This window comes from Hyla sarda, chromosome 1 (assembly GCF_029499605.1).
Source record: "Hyla sarda isolate aHylSar1 chromosome 1, aHylSar1.hap1, whole genome shotgun sequence".
NCBI classification, from domain to species: Eukaryota; Metazoa; Chordata; class Amphibia; order Anura; family Hylidae; genus Hyla; species Hyla sarda.
This window is the reverse complement of record NC_079189.1, coordinates 579,442,713-579,455,989: the sequence shown is the minus strand read 5'-3', so window position 1 is coordinate 579,455,989 and position 13,277 is coordinate 579,442,713. Positions and strand designations below refer to the sequence as shown.

The window sequence follows — 13,277 nt, the reverse complement described above, 5'->3', positions numbered from 1 at the left end:
TACAGATGAAAATTCCATCCGGTTTTCAATAAAAATCTGATCCTGTTTTTAAAATTAATATGTATGCATATGGCAATAAAGTTTTATATATTTAAAGTGTATGTATTTTGAAGTCTACTGTGCATGCGTACAAAAAAATCGTGTGCGGTCACCTGTGCGATTCTATCAGATTAACCCCTGCGATTCTATCAGATTAATCGCCCATGATTTTTTTGTACGCATGCGCAGTAGAGTTCAAAACACATACACTTCAAATCGTGGTCAACCTCAATTTTACCTTCGATCTTAAAGGGGTATTACAGGATAAAACTTTTTTTTCTATCAATTGCCTCCAGAAAGTTAAACAGATTTGTAAATTACTTCTATTAAAAAATCTTAATCCTTGCAATAATTATCAGCTGCTGAAGTTGAGTTGTTGTTTTCTGTCTGGCAACAGTGCTCTCTGCTGACCTCTCTGCTTGTCTCGGGAACTGCACAGAGTAGAAGAGGTTTGCTATGGTTATTTGTTTCTAAACTGGGCGGTTCCCGAGACACGTGTCATCAGAGAGCACTTAGATAGAAAAGAGCAACTCAACTTCAGCAGCTCATAAGTACTGAAAGGATTAAGATTTTTTAATAGAAGTAATTTACAAATCTGTTTACCTTTCTGGAGCCAGTTGAGATATATATATATATATATATATATATATATATATATATATATATATATATAATAAAAGTTTTTTCCTGGATAACCCCTTTAAATCGTGCAAATGGATACGGCTTGACGTGCAGATTTGTACGATTTCAAAGTTAATAATTGTGAGAAGAAGTAGGATGGTAAAATCGTGATGGGAATGCACCCTTAGCTGTATCCTGGGTCATATATACTGAGGGAAGCCTGAAATAACTGGTGAGATGGACTAACCTGTAGCTTTTTGTGTTGCCGTTCACAGGTAAAACAGAGAGGGCTTCATACTCATGCTACGGGAGGGACTCAGAGATACAGGGCTGTCATCAGGTAAGACGGATCCCACTATAGCGGTATACTGAGAATGCATTATTGTGCTGTTTTTAGCCATGTACACAGAGCTGTAGATGAAGTTGGTGCTTTCCTTGAAAGTGCACCCTATATTGACAGCAGCCCCTACTCACACCCTCGAGACCATTCTTAACCCCTTAAGGACTCCACGTTTTTCAGTTTTTTGCATTTTTCATTTTTTCCTCATCACCTTCTAAAAATCATAACGCTTTAAATTTTGCACCTAAAAATCCATATGATGGCTTATTTTTTGCGCCACCAATTCTACTTTGCAGTGACATTAGTCATTTTACCAAAAATCCACAGCAAAACGGAAAAAAATTTCATTGTGCGACAAAATTGAAGAAAAAATGTCATTTTGTAACTTTTGGGGGCTTCCGTTTCTACGCAGTGCATTTTTTGGTAAAAATGAAACCTTATCTTTACTCTATAGGTCCATACGGTTAAAATGATACCCTACTTATATAGGTTGGATATTATGGTACTTCGGAAAAAAATCATAACTACATGCAGGAAAATTTATATGTTAAAAATTCTCATCTTCTAACCCCTATAACTTTTTCATTTTTCCGTGTATGGGCCGATATGAGGGCTCATTTTTTGCACCGTGTTCTGAAGTTTTTATCGGTACCATTTTTGTATTATTCGGACTTTTTGATCGCTTTTTATTCATTTTTTCATGATATAAAAAGTGATCAAAAATACGCTATTTTGCGCGCACGCCATTGACCTTGTGGTTTAATTAATGATATGTTTTTATAGTTCGGAAATTTCCGCACGCGGCGATACCACATATGTTTATTTTTATTTACACAGTTTTTTTTATGGGAAAAGGGGGGGTGATTCAAACTTTTATTAGGGAAGGGGGTTAAATGACCTTTATTAACTTTTTTTTTTTCACTTTTTTTTTGCAGTGTTATAGCTCCCATAGGGACCTATAACACTGCACACACTGATCTTTTACCCTGATCCCTGCAAAGCCATAGCTTTGCATGGATCAGCGTAATAGGGGGTTGATTGCTCAAGCCTGTAGCTCGGACGGAGCAAGGTAAGGGGGGCCTCCGCTCGCGTCCTAGCTGATTGGGACATCGCGATTTTATTGTGATAGTCCCGATCAGCCCGACTGAGCTGCCGGGAAGCTTTTACTTTCGTTTTAGACGCGGCGATCAACTTTGATCGCCGTGTCTGAAGGGTTAATAGCGCGCGGCACAACAATCGGTGCTGCGCGCTATTAGCCCAGGGTCCCGGCTATCATAACCTGCCAGGACCGACCCGGTATGATGCGGGGTCACGGTATGACCCTGTTTTAAATACCAGGACCGGGTGCAGAGCGTACAGGTACGCCCTGCGTCCTTAAGAGTTAAAGGGTACTCCGCCCCTGGCATCTTATCCCCTATCCAAAGGATAGGGGATAAGAGGTTAGATCGCTGCGGTCCCGCTGCTGGGGACCCCGGGGATCGCCGCTGCGGTACCCCACCATCATTACTGCACAGAGCGAGATACAGGGGCCGGAGCAGCGTGACGTCATGGCTCCGCCCCTCATGACATCACCGCCCGTCCCCTTAATGCAAGTCTATGGCAGGGGGCGTGACGACCGCCACGCCTCCTTCCATAGACTTGTATTGACGGAGGCGCGCCGTGACGTCACGAGGGGCGGAGCCGTGACGTAACGATGCTCCGGACCCTGTATTGCCTGTCATTACGTGCAGAGCGATCTCGCTCTGCACAGTAATGATAGCGGGGTGCTGCAGCAGCGATCCCCAGGATCCCCAGCAGCGGGACCCCGGCGATCTGACATCTTATCCCCTATCCTTTGGATAGGGGATAAGATGTCTAGGGGCGGAGTACCCCTTTAAAGGCAGTGTTTCCCAACAAGGGTTCCTCCAGCTGTTGCAAAACTACAACTCCCAACATGCTTGGAGTTGTAGTTTTGCAACTCGGGTATACAGGCATTCTCAAGGGGCCGCATTTTAATGGGAAAAAGTAATATTTGTTAAAGGGGTACTCTTCCCTTAGACATCTAATCCCCTATCCAAAGGATAGGAGATAAGATACCTGATCCGGGGAGTCCGGCTGCTGGGACTGCCTGCTATCTCCTGCTCGGCACCCCCAGTGTTCTGTATATTTATTTTCAGAACGTCGGCTGTGCTAGGCTTCGGGCAGCCATGGTTGTCACGCTCCCTCCATTAATGTCTATAGGAGATATATGGAGGGGGCGTGATGGCTGTGGCTGTCCAGGCATGATGCTTGGAGTTGTAGTTTTGCAACAGCTGGAGGAACCCTGGTTGGGAAATACTGCTGAGAGGGGATCTCCAGAGGAAAAACTTGCGCTAGATTACTTACTTCTAAAATTTGTAAGCCTTCCAGTAGTTATCAACTGCTGTACGCTCCACAGGAAGTCGTGTAGTTCATTCCAGTCTGATCGCAGTGCTCTCTGCTGCCACCTCTGTCCATGTCAGGAACTGTCCAGAGCAGAAGCAAATGTCCATTAAAAATCCCCCCCTCTTCTGTTCTGGTCTGTTCCTGACACGGACAGAGGTTGCAGAAGAGAGCACTGTGTTCAGACTGGAAATATTTACACAACTTCTCGTGAAGTACACAGCAGCTTATAAGTACTGGAAGGATTAAAGGGGTACTCCACTGGAAAAAAAAATTGACCAGATGTGGTGACTGGAGGGGGACAAGGAAACCATTAAAGGGGTACTAAGGGGTACTAATATTTTTCAAATCAACTGGTGCCAGAAAGTTAAACAGATTTGTAAATGACTTAGATTTAAAAATCTTAATCCTTCCAGTACTTATCAGCTGCTGTATACTACAGAGAACGTTTTGAATTTCCTTTCTGTCTGACCAAAGCGCTCTCTGTCCATTTTAGGAACTGTCCAGAGTAAGATAGGTTTGCTATGGGGATTTGCTTCTGCTCTGGACAGTTCCTAAAATGGACAGAGGTGTCAGCAGAGAGCACTGTGATCAGACAGAAAATAAATTGAAAAAGAAAAGAAGTTCCTGTGGAGCATACAGCAGCTGATAAGTACTGGAAGGATTAAGATTTTTAAATAGAAGTAATTTACAAATCTGTTTAACTTTCTGGCACCAGTTGATTTAAAACATTTTTTTTCCCTTCCGGAGTACCCCTTTAACAACAGTGAATAGCAAAATGTCAATTTTGTTTTGTTAAAAAGAACATTTTTTTTTTAAACTTGTTAACGACCATGGACATCTATACTCGTCCATGTGCCATTAACGGGGTATGGTGTGGGCTCCCGACTCGAGCCTGCATCATACCTGCGTCAAAAGGTGCCTTTATCCTGTCCCTGGTGGTCAAGTGGGGTGGATCACAGCCCCCCCCCCCCCACGCAGCATGCACGATTGCAGGGGGGTGGGCGATCCACTGCTGAGGTAGCCAGAGGGCTTACCTCTCCTTCCACGGTGGTTCCTGCGCTAAGAATGATGAAGCCTGGCAGGACCAGTCTTTATCAATCGAGCGCAAAGCACACAGATCAATGTGGTTTTATGGAACCACATTGATCTGTATGATGAATCAAATGATTCCTCCTAAAAGTCCCCTAAGTGGACAAAAAGTGTAAAAAAAAAAAAAAAAAAAAAAAAAAAAAAAAGTTTCAATCACCCCCCTTTTCCCAAATTCGATAGAACAATATGTATGACCTTGGCAGTCACTGTTTGGCTGCCTGCACATTTGGAGGCAATATACCTAAAGGGGTACTCCACCCCTAAACATCTCATCCTGCGATCTCTAATCCGCATGCATGGAACGAACTCTGCTCTGTGCCGAATTACGAGCGACCACAGCCATCACGCCCCCTCCATGTATCTCCTATAGACATTAATGGAGGAGGCGGGACAACCATGGCGGCCCAAAGCCTAGCACAGCGGCGTTCTCAAAATGAATACACAGAACACTGGGGTCGGAGATTGAGGGGGGTCCCAGCAGCCGGACTCCCTGGATCAGACATCATGCCCGGACAGCCATTAGCTGTCCAGGAATGCTGGGTGTTGTAGTTTTGCAACAGCTGGAGCTCCACCATTTGGAGACCACTGCTGTATACAAATAACGAAATGGGGACAGTTCCCTTTCAAAGTAACGCAGGCGCCTTGCCCATAGCTCACAAAAAATTTGAGCACAAAATCGGTCACAACGCCGAATTCCCTCTCGTATGACAGCGGCCGTAAACCAACTCCTGCAGCGTTCTGCGGAAATAGACTCGTAAAGGGGATACGCCATCGAAAAAACTGATTTGTTGATCTTTTTTTGTCTTTCAATTGTTTTTGGCTTAATGTCAAGGCCAACAGGCTCAATGCAGAAGCCTCTCGAGGGACGTATGGCTCAACCTGAAAAAAAACAAAAACGAATATTTCCACAAAACCGTAAAATGTCAAAGTCGCGACTTGGCTCCGAGGGCTCCCCCACTCTCTGGCTGTAGCGAAAGCCTGTGCGTTTACACGCTTGTAACTCTTCGTCACACGTAACTCTTCGTCACCTTGTTCTACGTCGCTTTTTTTACACTATTAAAATATGTTAAGTTCTTTTTATTTTTATTTTTTTATGCTTTTTTTTTTATTGCTTAGATTTGGCAGTTGCACATGAGTGTTATGTTGTTTGTCCCCATTTATGAAAATACTACCCACATGCACATGTTTGGCAGTGATGCTGAACATAAGCTATTATCAAAATACCTCATTGTATGTAGCTTATTGAGGAGGAGATGAAAAAAGGCGCATAAAGGAACACAATCGTCGCGAGCTGCGCGTCTCTGCCGATGAAGAAGGGAATATACAAAATGTCAAGGAAAACATTAAAAAGTGCATTACATGTCGATTTATGTATTAACCTTGAGGCATTGATTGTGCTGTTACATGTAAAGGTGGAAGTACCATTTAAAGGGGAGCATATGAGGAGTGCCCCATAACAATGACAGGGCCGCATGAAAGTGCCTTATGCGTTGAAAATTTTTTTTTTTATATCAACTGGCTCCAGAAAGTTAAACAGATTTGTAAATTACTTATTTAAAAAAAATATATAATATCTTAATCCTTTCAGTACTTATAAGTGGCTGAAGTTGAGTTGTTCTTTTCTTTCTAAGTGCTCTCTGATGACACCTGTCTCGGGAACTGTCCAGAGTAGAAGCAAATCCCCATAGCAAACCTCTTCTACTCTGTGCAGTTCCCGAGACAGACAGAGGTGTCAGCAAAGAGCACTGTTGTCAGACAGAAAAGAACAACCCAACTTCAGCAGCTGATAATTATATGAAGATTTTTTAATAGAAGTAACTTACAAATCTGTTTAACTTTCTAAAGCCAGTTGATCCATATATTTAAAAAAAAAAATCCTGGAATACCCATTTAATCCTTACAGTACTTATCTGCCTCTGTATACTAGGGAGGAAGTTGAGTTGTTCTTTTCAGTCTGACCACAGTGCTCTCTGCTGACACCTCTGCCCATGTCAAGAACTGTCCAGGGTAGGAGCAAATCCCCATTGCAAACCTCTCCTGCCCCGGACAGTTCCTAACACAGAAGAGCACAGTGGTCAGACAGAAAAAAAACTATACAATTTCCTCTGGAGCATACAGCAGCTGATTAGTACTGGAAGGGTTAAGATTTTTAATAAAAGTAATTTACAAATCTGTTACACTTTCTTGCACCAGTTGATTTGAATTTGTTTTTTTTCCAGCGGAGTACTCCTTTAACAATGCCAGTGCACAACAGTGCACTCCCCATAATAGAAAGGGGCATGGTCATTACAATGACTATGCCCCCATAACATAGCTAGCCACAGTACCTTCTTAACAGTACCTAACTTCTATAACTTCCTGCCCCTACACAGCAGAAGTGCTCAAGGTGGCCCCACCCTGACATAATGAAGCCATCAGTGATACCATGACCATCCCAAAGAAGAAAAGGCCTATTGTGCCTGTGATTAATTTTGAGGCACTAATATGGGGCTTGGTCATTGCTATGGAGGCACTGTCACAGTAATGGTGCTGACTTTGTTATGATGGCACTGGCACTGTTATTTATGAGCGTTGTCATTTTTATGAAAGCACTGTAGCTGGTGTAGCCTATAAGGCTTGGTTATTGTTATGGAGGTACTGTCACAGTAATGGTGCTGACTTTGTTATGGTGGCACTGGCACTGTTATTTATAAGCCTTGTCATTTTTATGAAATCACTGTAGCTGGTGTAGCCTGTAAGGCTTGGTTATTGTTATGGAGGCACTGTCACTGTTATGGAGCGACACTGTCATGGTGCTCTGGCACTACTATGGGAGCACTGCCATTGTTATGGAGGAACTTTGCCTACCTCTGTTTTGGGGCACTCTTATCTTACAGATGCATTGTCATTTTACAGAGGCTATGACTGTCCCAGGGGCATAGTCATTGTTATGAAGGTGTCTCTCTCTATTATGGGGGCTTGCACTGGTATTGTTATTAAGGCAAAGTCATGGGCACTGCTATTGTTATGGAGGCACTGTAACTGCCACTGATAGGGGCTCTGTAATTTTTATGGAAGGGGGTACTGTCACTGTTATAGGGGCTGTGACACTGTTATGATAGCCCGAGATCATGTGACATACACTGCATGTATATGAGCAGGAGTTACAGACTGGGTAACATGATACTTTTTGTCACGGCTGACTGGCTGACTGGGATCATGTGATACTCCATAAGACTACACAGAATCGGGGAGGGGTTTTTATTGAACATTCTTTCTACCACCCTTTTGCCAATTTTAGGGACTGCTTAGTAGGTGTAATCGTAGCCACTAGGGGTCACTGCTTTATTTTTGTAATATGTCTTTCATACAAAGAAGACAGAATAGACCTGAGATGTATTTTAGGTCCAGTGGTCCCCACTACTGTAAGAATTTCTGGTAGTCGAAATAGTGCAGAATTATTATTGATACCTTGTGCACATTTGACATGTATTTGTATACAGAGGTAAAACTGAGCCCCCCTAACATTTATAACAGATACCCCATCTGCCATGTATAATACTGGCGTCTTCTTATGTGGCAGAGAGGCCCATGGGCACCAGGGCAAGACTGTGATGTAGAGTCAGCTTCTTTAAGTAGGGAACATCTTATTTTAGGTATTAAAATCTTGCATGGAGAAAGGGTATTTTGTGTCACGTTACAATGGATAGTATTACGTCTTAAAATTAGATTAATTGCAGAAGGCGGCATTTTCGGTTTAGTTTCCGTTTCTTCACAAGGTATAAATAGAATTCAGGTGGCACCAAGACGAGAGTAAGATCACAGCGTCTCACACGGTAAAATCCTATCAATAAAATAAATGGTTCCTATTTATATACACACAACTGGATCTTTTACCTAAATATGCATCTTGTATATATTTTTATTTAACTATAATGTCTCCGAGCTTTGCACTTTACATATCATTAAAGGGGCCACCCCATAAATCATTTGTATGCCTAAAATGTGCATTTTCTGGCATAAAAAAATTCCTTTCATATCTTTTATTTATTATAAATCTTATATGTATTATGCTTAGTGCTGTTGCTAATCTATGATGTGCGGCAAGACTAGGACAAAATCAGCCCTCCCTTCTGCTGTCACTTATTTAGCCCCTCTATACTTCTTTTATACAAGAGTCTTCATAACTATACTGCCATGTAGTGCAAGCTTGGCTCCTTCTCTGACAAGCAGGGATAAAGCTATTTCCATTGGCGCTCTGCAGTGAACAGAGGATAACTATGTAGAGACCTAGATGTAGGGAAAGCGACAGAGCATGTGTGTACACCAAAAATGATTCCTTATTCAAAAATATAGCACTTTCACTTTCTGGAAAGTGCTATCCATTGCCTGGTGCTAGGGGAATTCTATCTCAAGCAGCAGAGAGACCAAGACAAAACACAGGAAGTATATACAGTGATCCCTCAACTTACAATGGCCTCAACATACAATAGTTTCAACATACAATGGTCTTTTCTGGACCATTGTAACTTGAAACCAGACTCAACATACAATGCTATGGAATCTGCGAAACATGTCAATGGCTGGAAGAACCGACCAATCAGAATGGACATTTCTCTGGTAAAACCCCTGTAGTCCTAAAGTGTATGCACTGACTGGTGTCTGGTAGCGCCTCCCTACAGTACAGGGAGGTATTACATGTTCTGTACTACTCTTCACCTGTATTATTGAAGTACATGCACTGACTGGTGTCTGGTAGTGCCCCCTACAGTACAGGGAGGTATTACATGTTCTGTACTCTTTACCTGTATTATTGAAGTACATGCACTGACTGGTGTCTGGTAGCGCCTCCCTACAGTACAGGGAGGAATTACATGTTCTGTACTACTCTTTACCTGTATTACTGAAGTGTATGCACTGACTGGTGTCTGGTAGTGCCTCCCTACAGTACAGGGTGGTATTACATGTTCTGTACTACTCTTTACCTGTATTATTGAAGTACATGCACTGACTGGTGTCTGGTAGCGCCCCCTACAGTACAGGGTGGTATTACATGTTCTGTACTCTTTACCTGTATTATTGAAGTACATGCACTGACTGGTGTCTGGTAGCACCCCCTACAGTACAGGGAGGTATTACATGTTCTGTACTCTTTACCTGTATTATTGAAGTACATGCACTGACTGGTGTCTGGTAGCGCCCCCTACAGTACAGGGAGGTATTACATGTTCTGTACTACTCTTTACCTGTATTATTGAAGTACATGCACTGACTGGTGTCTGGTAGCGCCTCCCTACAGTACAGGGAGGTATTACATGTTCTGTACACTTTACCTGTACCAGGGTTATCTGCTCCTTTGGTCACCAGGTGAGGGCGGCTCCATTTTCCTTTTTTTTTAGGACATTGTGTGTTCTGTACAGGACCCTGAAGAAGCTCCTGTCCTCTACATAGACCAGTGTTTCCCAAAGAAAGTGCCTCCAGCTGTTGCAAAACTACAACTCCCAGCATGCCCGGACAGCCAAAGGCTGTCCGGGCATGCTGGGAGTTGTACTTTTGCAAAAGCTGGAGGCTCCCTGCTTGGGAAACACTGACATAGACAGTGATTACAGCTCCCAGCAGATCTTTCTTACTCTTATATGTAAGGATTTGCTTTATCTATATTAGTTATCTACTTATTTTTCTTTAATTCTCACTTTTTCCTATTTTTGGATGACATTTTGGTGACTTCAGAACAAATTACCTGGTTTCCATAGAGTTCTGGTCTCAACATACGATGGTTTCAACATACAATGGTCGTCCTGGAACCAATTAATATTGTAAATTGAGGGACCACTGTATCTGCTTTGCCTTTCTGTGTGCAAACGCGGAAAAAATTGTAGATTCACTCAGAAATGCATTGCAGCCTTTGCGGTCCTAGTGCTGACAGCTTGTGGCACTGGCCTCCCTTGGGATCTCTGGCTGGAATTCTGGCCGGAGAGTCAGTTGTGTGAACCTGGCCTTATAGATGCATGTCCCAGATGACTGTGGATATAATGACCTGACCTGTAAGCTTTATAATAATGTATGATGTTGTCAGTATGGGTCATTGGTCCAGTGGTCAGCTGGGACTTGCACACATGTGAATGCCGCCTAAGGTCTATGTAATGGCGTCATTGTAGTCATTGTAGTAATGTAGTCATATGGTGCATGTATTAGTTTTCTCTCTCCTTCGTGGATGCTCTGACTCCAGTTCACACTGCCATTGTGCTTTGGTAAAGGGAGCTCTGTCGCTCAGTCCGTCAAAAGGAAAAGCAAATCCCCACTGCAAATCTCTCCTGCTCCGCAGAGTTCCTGACACAGACAGAGGTGTCAGCAGAGAGCACCGTGGTCAGACAGAAAATAACTATACAATTTCCTCTGGAGCATACAGCAGCTGATTAGCACTGGAAGGGTTAAGATTTTTTTATAAAAGTAATTTACAAATCTGTTAAACTTTCTTGCACCACTTGATTTGAATTTTTTTTTCCAGCGGAGTACTCCTTTAACAATGCCAGTGCACAACAGTGCACTCCCCATAATAGAAAGGGGCATAGTAAAGGGGCATAGCTTTGGTAAAGGGAGCTCTGTCGCTCAGTCCGTCAAAAGGAAAGGAGTTCAAATTTTTTTTTCTCCGCTCAACTTCCCAAAAATTCCAGACACAGGACGGACCCCATTCAAGTCACTGGGATCCATCAGGATCCGACGGAGTCATATGTGCTCCAATCCGTTTATTGTCTGTTTTGGAACAACGTTCCTGACAGCCGCTCCTAGACTCCTTGCCCGGAGCATCTCCCCCTCCCTACACTCGGGTGTCTTTTGATATTTGCTTTTTATGTAACCTGCAAGTTCTCAATAAAGCGAACACGTCTGATTGGCATGGTGAGTGCGGACAATATTTCTTTCTTTGCACCATATATACTAGGGGTGTGAATCGCCAAGAATTTGGCGATACGATTCGAATCGCGATACCAGTGTGGCGATTTGATATATCCTGATATATCGCGATACCGTCTAGGTGACGATACATCGCGATATATCCTGATACATCACCCACCAGGGAGCATTCACAGATCCCTTTAGACACCTCTGTCAGCTTTGACAGTGGCGATCTAGTAGTCCGGTGCTCACTTTTCTCATTTTATCTGGTCCGGGCAGCAAAATAAAAGAAAACCCACTTTCTCTTACCTGCCAACGAGCCCCCGGAGCTCCGGTACAGGTGTTCGGTCCCCGGGCTGTATTCTTCTTACTTCCTGTTAGCTCGGCACGTCACACGGAGCTTCAGCCTATCACCAGCCGAGGCGGGACATCACTGCGGCCGGTGATAGGCTGAAGCTCTGTGTGACGGGGGCTTGTTGGCAGGTAAGATAAAGTGTGTTTTCTTTTATTAAAATGAGAAAAGTGCGTGCCGGACTACTCCTTTAATACCCAGCCGCGTGCTGGCTATTAGCGGCAGCCCCCGGCTACTGAGAACAGCCGGGGGCTGCAGAGTATGGAGCGGGCACCAGTCGGAGCCCGCTCCGTACACCCAGAGCGCCGCCGCGTCAGATCCGGCCTGCCCGGCTCCACAAATGTGGAACTTGTATCTCCTGATGCCCGGGACATGCTGTTCCAGGCGTCAGGAGATACAAATTCCACATCCCTAAAAGAATTGATTCAAAAATATTTTGAATCGATTCATTATCGCCAAGTGAAAAAAATTGCGATAATCGCGCGAATCGATTTTTTTCTTACATCCCTAATATATACAAGAGACTGTCTTTCCTGCATGTCCAGCACCGCCTATCAAGCCGCACACCCGAGACTGCAACATTGTGTCAGCTGCATAGTGGTTCTCTAGCAGTGCCCACCCTATTTTTCTCTCCAGATATATTTAAAAAAAAGCTGAACGGACGGTGAAGGGGTCAGAGTACTACCGCAGTGTGAACTAAGCCGTATCTGTAATTTCTATTAAGTGCAGCTACAAAGTCAGCAGGCTTTACCCTTACACTGCCGTCCTGTGTAGATTACAATTACACTAACTGCAGGACAGCAGTGTAAGGGTTAAACCTGGTGACTGGTAATATGTCATAGATCGAGGGGATACAGCAGTCACAGAAGGAGCAGACCGCACTCCTTCACCCCACCAAGGCTGGACCTTCCAGGACTACTGCCCCTTCACCTTACTCTTCATACCTCAGCATAAAGCTGTGCTCGGGATGTTGCCATTGATATTTGGACATTTTCTGTGAACTGCAACGTAACACACATTGGCCCTCATTTACTAGTCCAACCGACTCTTTTTCTCGGTTATTGGGCCAAAATTATAGTCGCAACGTCTGTGCAACTATTTATGCAACCAAATTTTAGTCGCACAACCGACACTTTAGAAACCACTCGGAGTGTTTTTTTTTTTCACTCTGAAATGGGCGTGTTTTATGCAAAAATGGGCGTTTTACCGACAAAAAACAAAAAATACTCGGAGTACTTCCAAAATCACTCTAGAAAAAGTCTGAGTTTGCCCCCACACAATAACCGACAGCCAAGAGGCCGAGTGAAATTCCAAAAATGGAGCGATTTCTAACAAGGGACTGTTGGCCATTGTGTTTTTTGTGAAAGTAACTTGTTTTATAACCTGAAAACATTTTGTACAGTTAAACACTTTTATGAATAAAATATTGAATGTTTTTGTGACTGTTAATGTTTATATTTATATATATATATATATATATATATATATATATTTTTTTTTTTTTTTTTTCTTTCTTTTTAACACATTTGCAATATTAGGTTTAAATCAATTTAACACCCA

General features: G+C 43.2%; 1 protein-coding gene across 1 annotated transcript in view; it reads left to right on the top strand.

Annotated features, from left to right (window-relative positions):
- The window catches only part of TCF4 (transcription factor 4), a gene marked incomplete in the record, with an annotated part of 501,923 nt that overhangs the window by 235,376 nt on the left and 253,270 nt on the right, over positions 1-13,277 (top strand). The window contains 1 exon segment of the mRNA XM_056544897.1: positions 936-1,000. Coding sequence (XP_056400872.1) covers positions 936-1,000 — 65 coding nt within the window.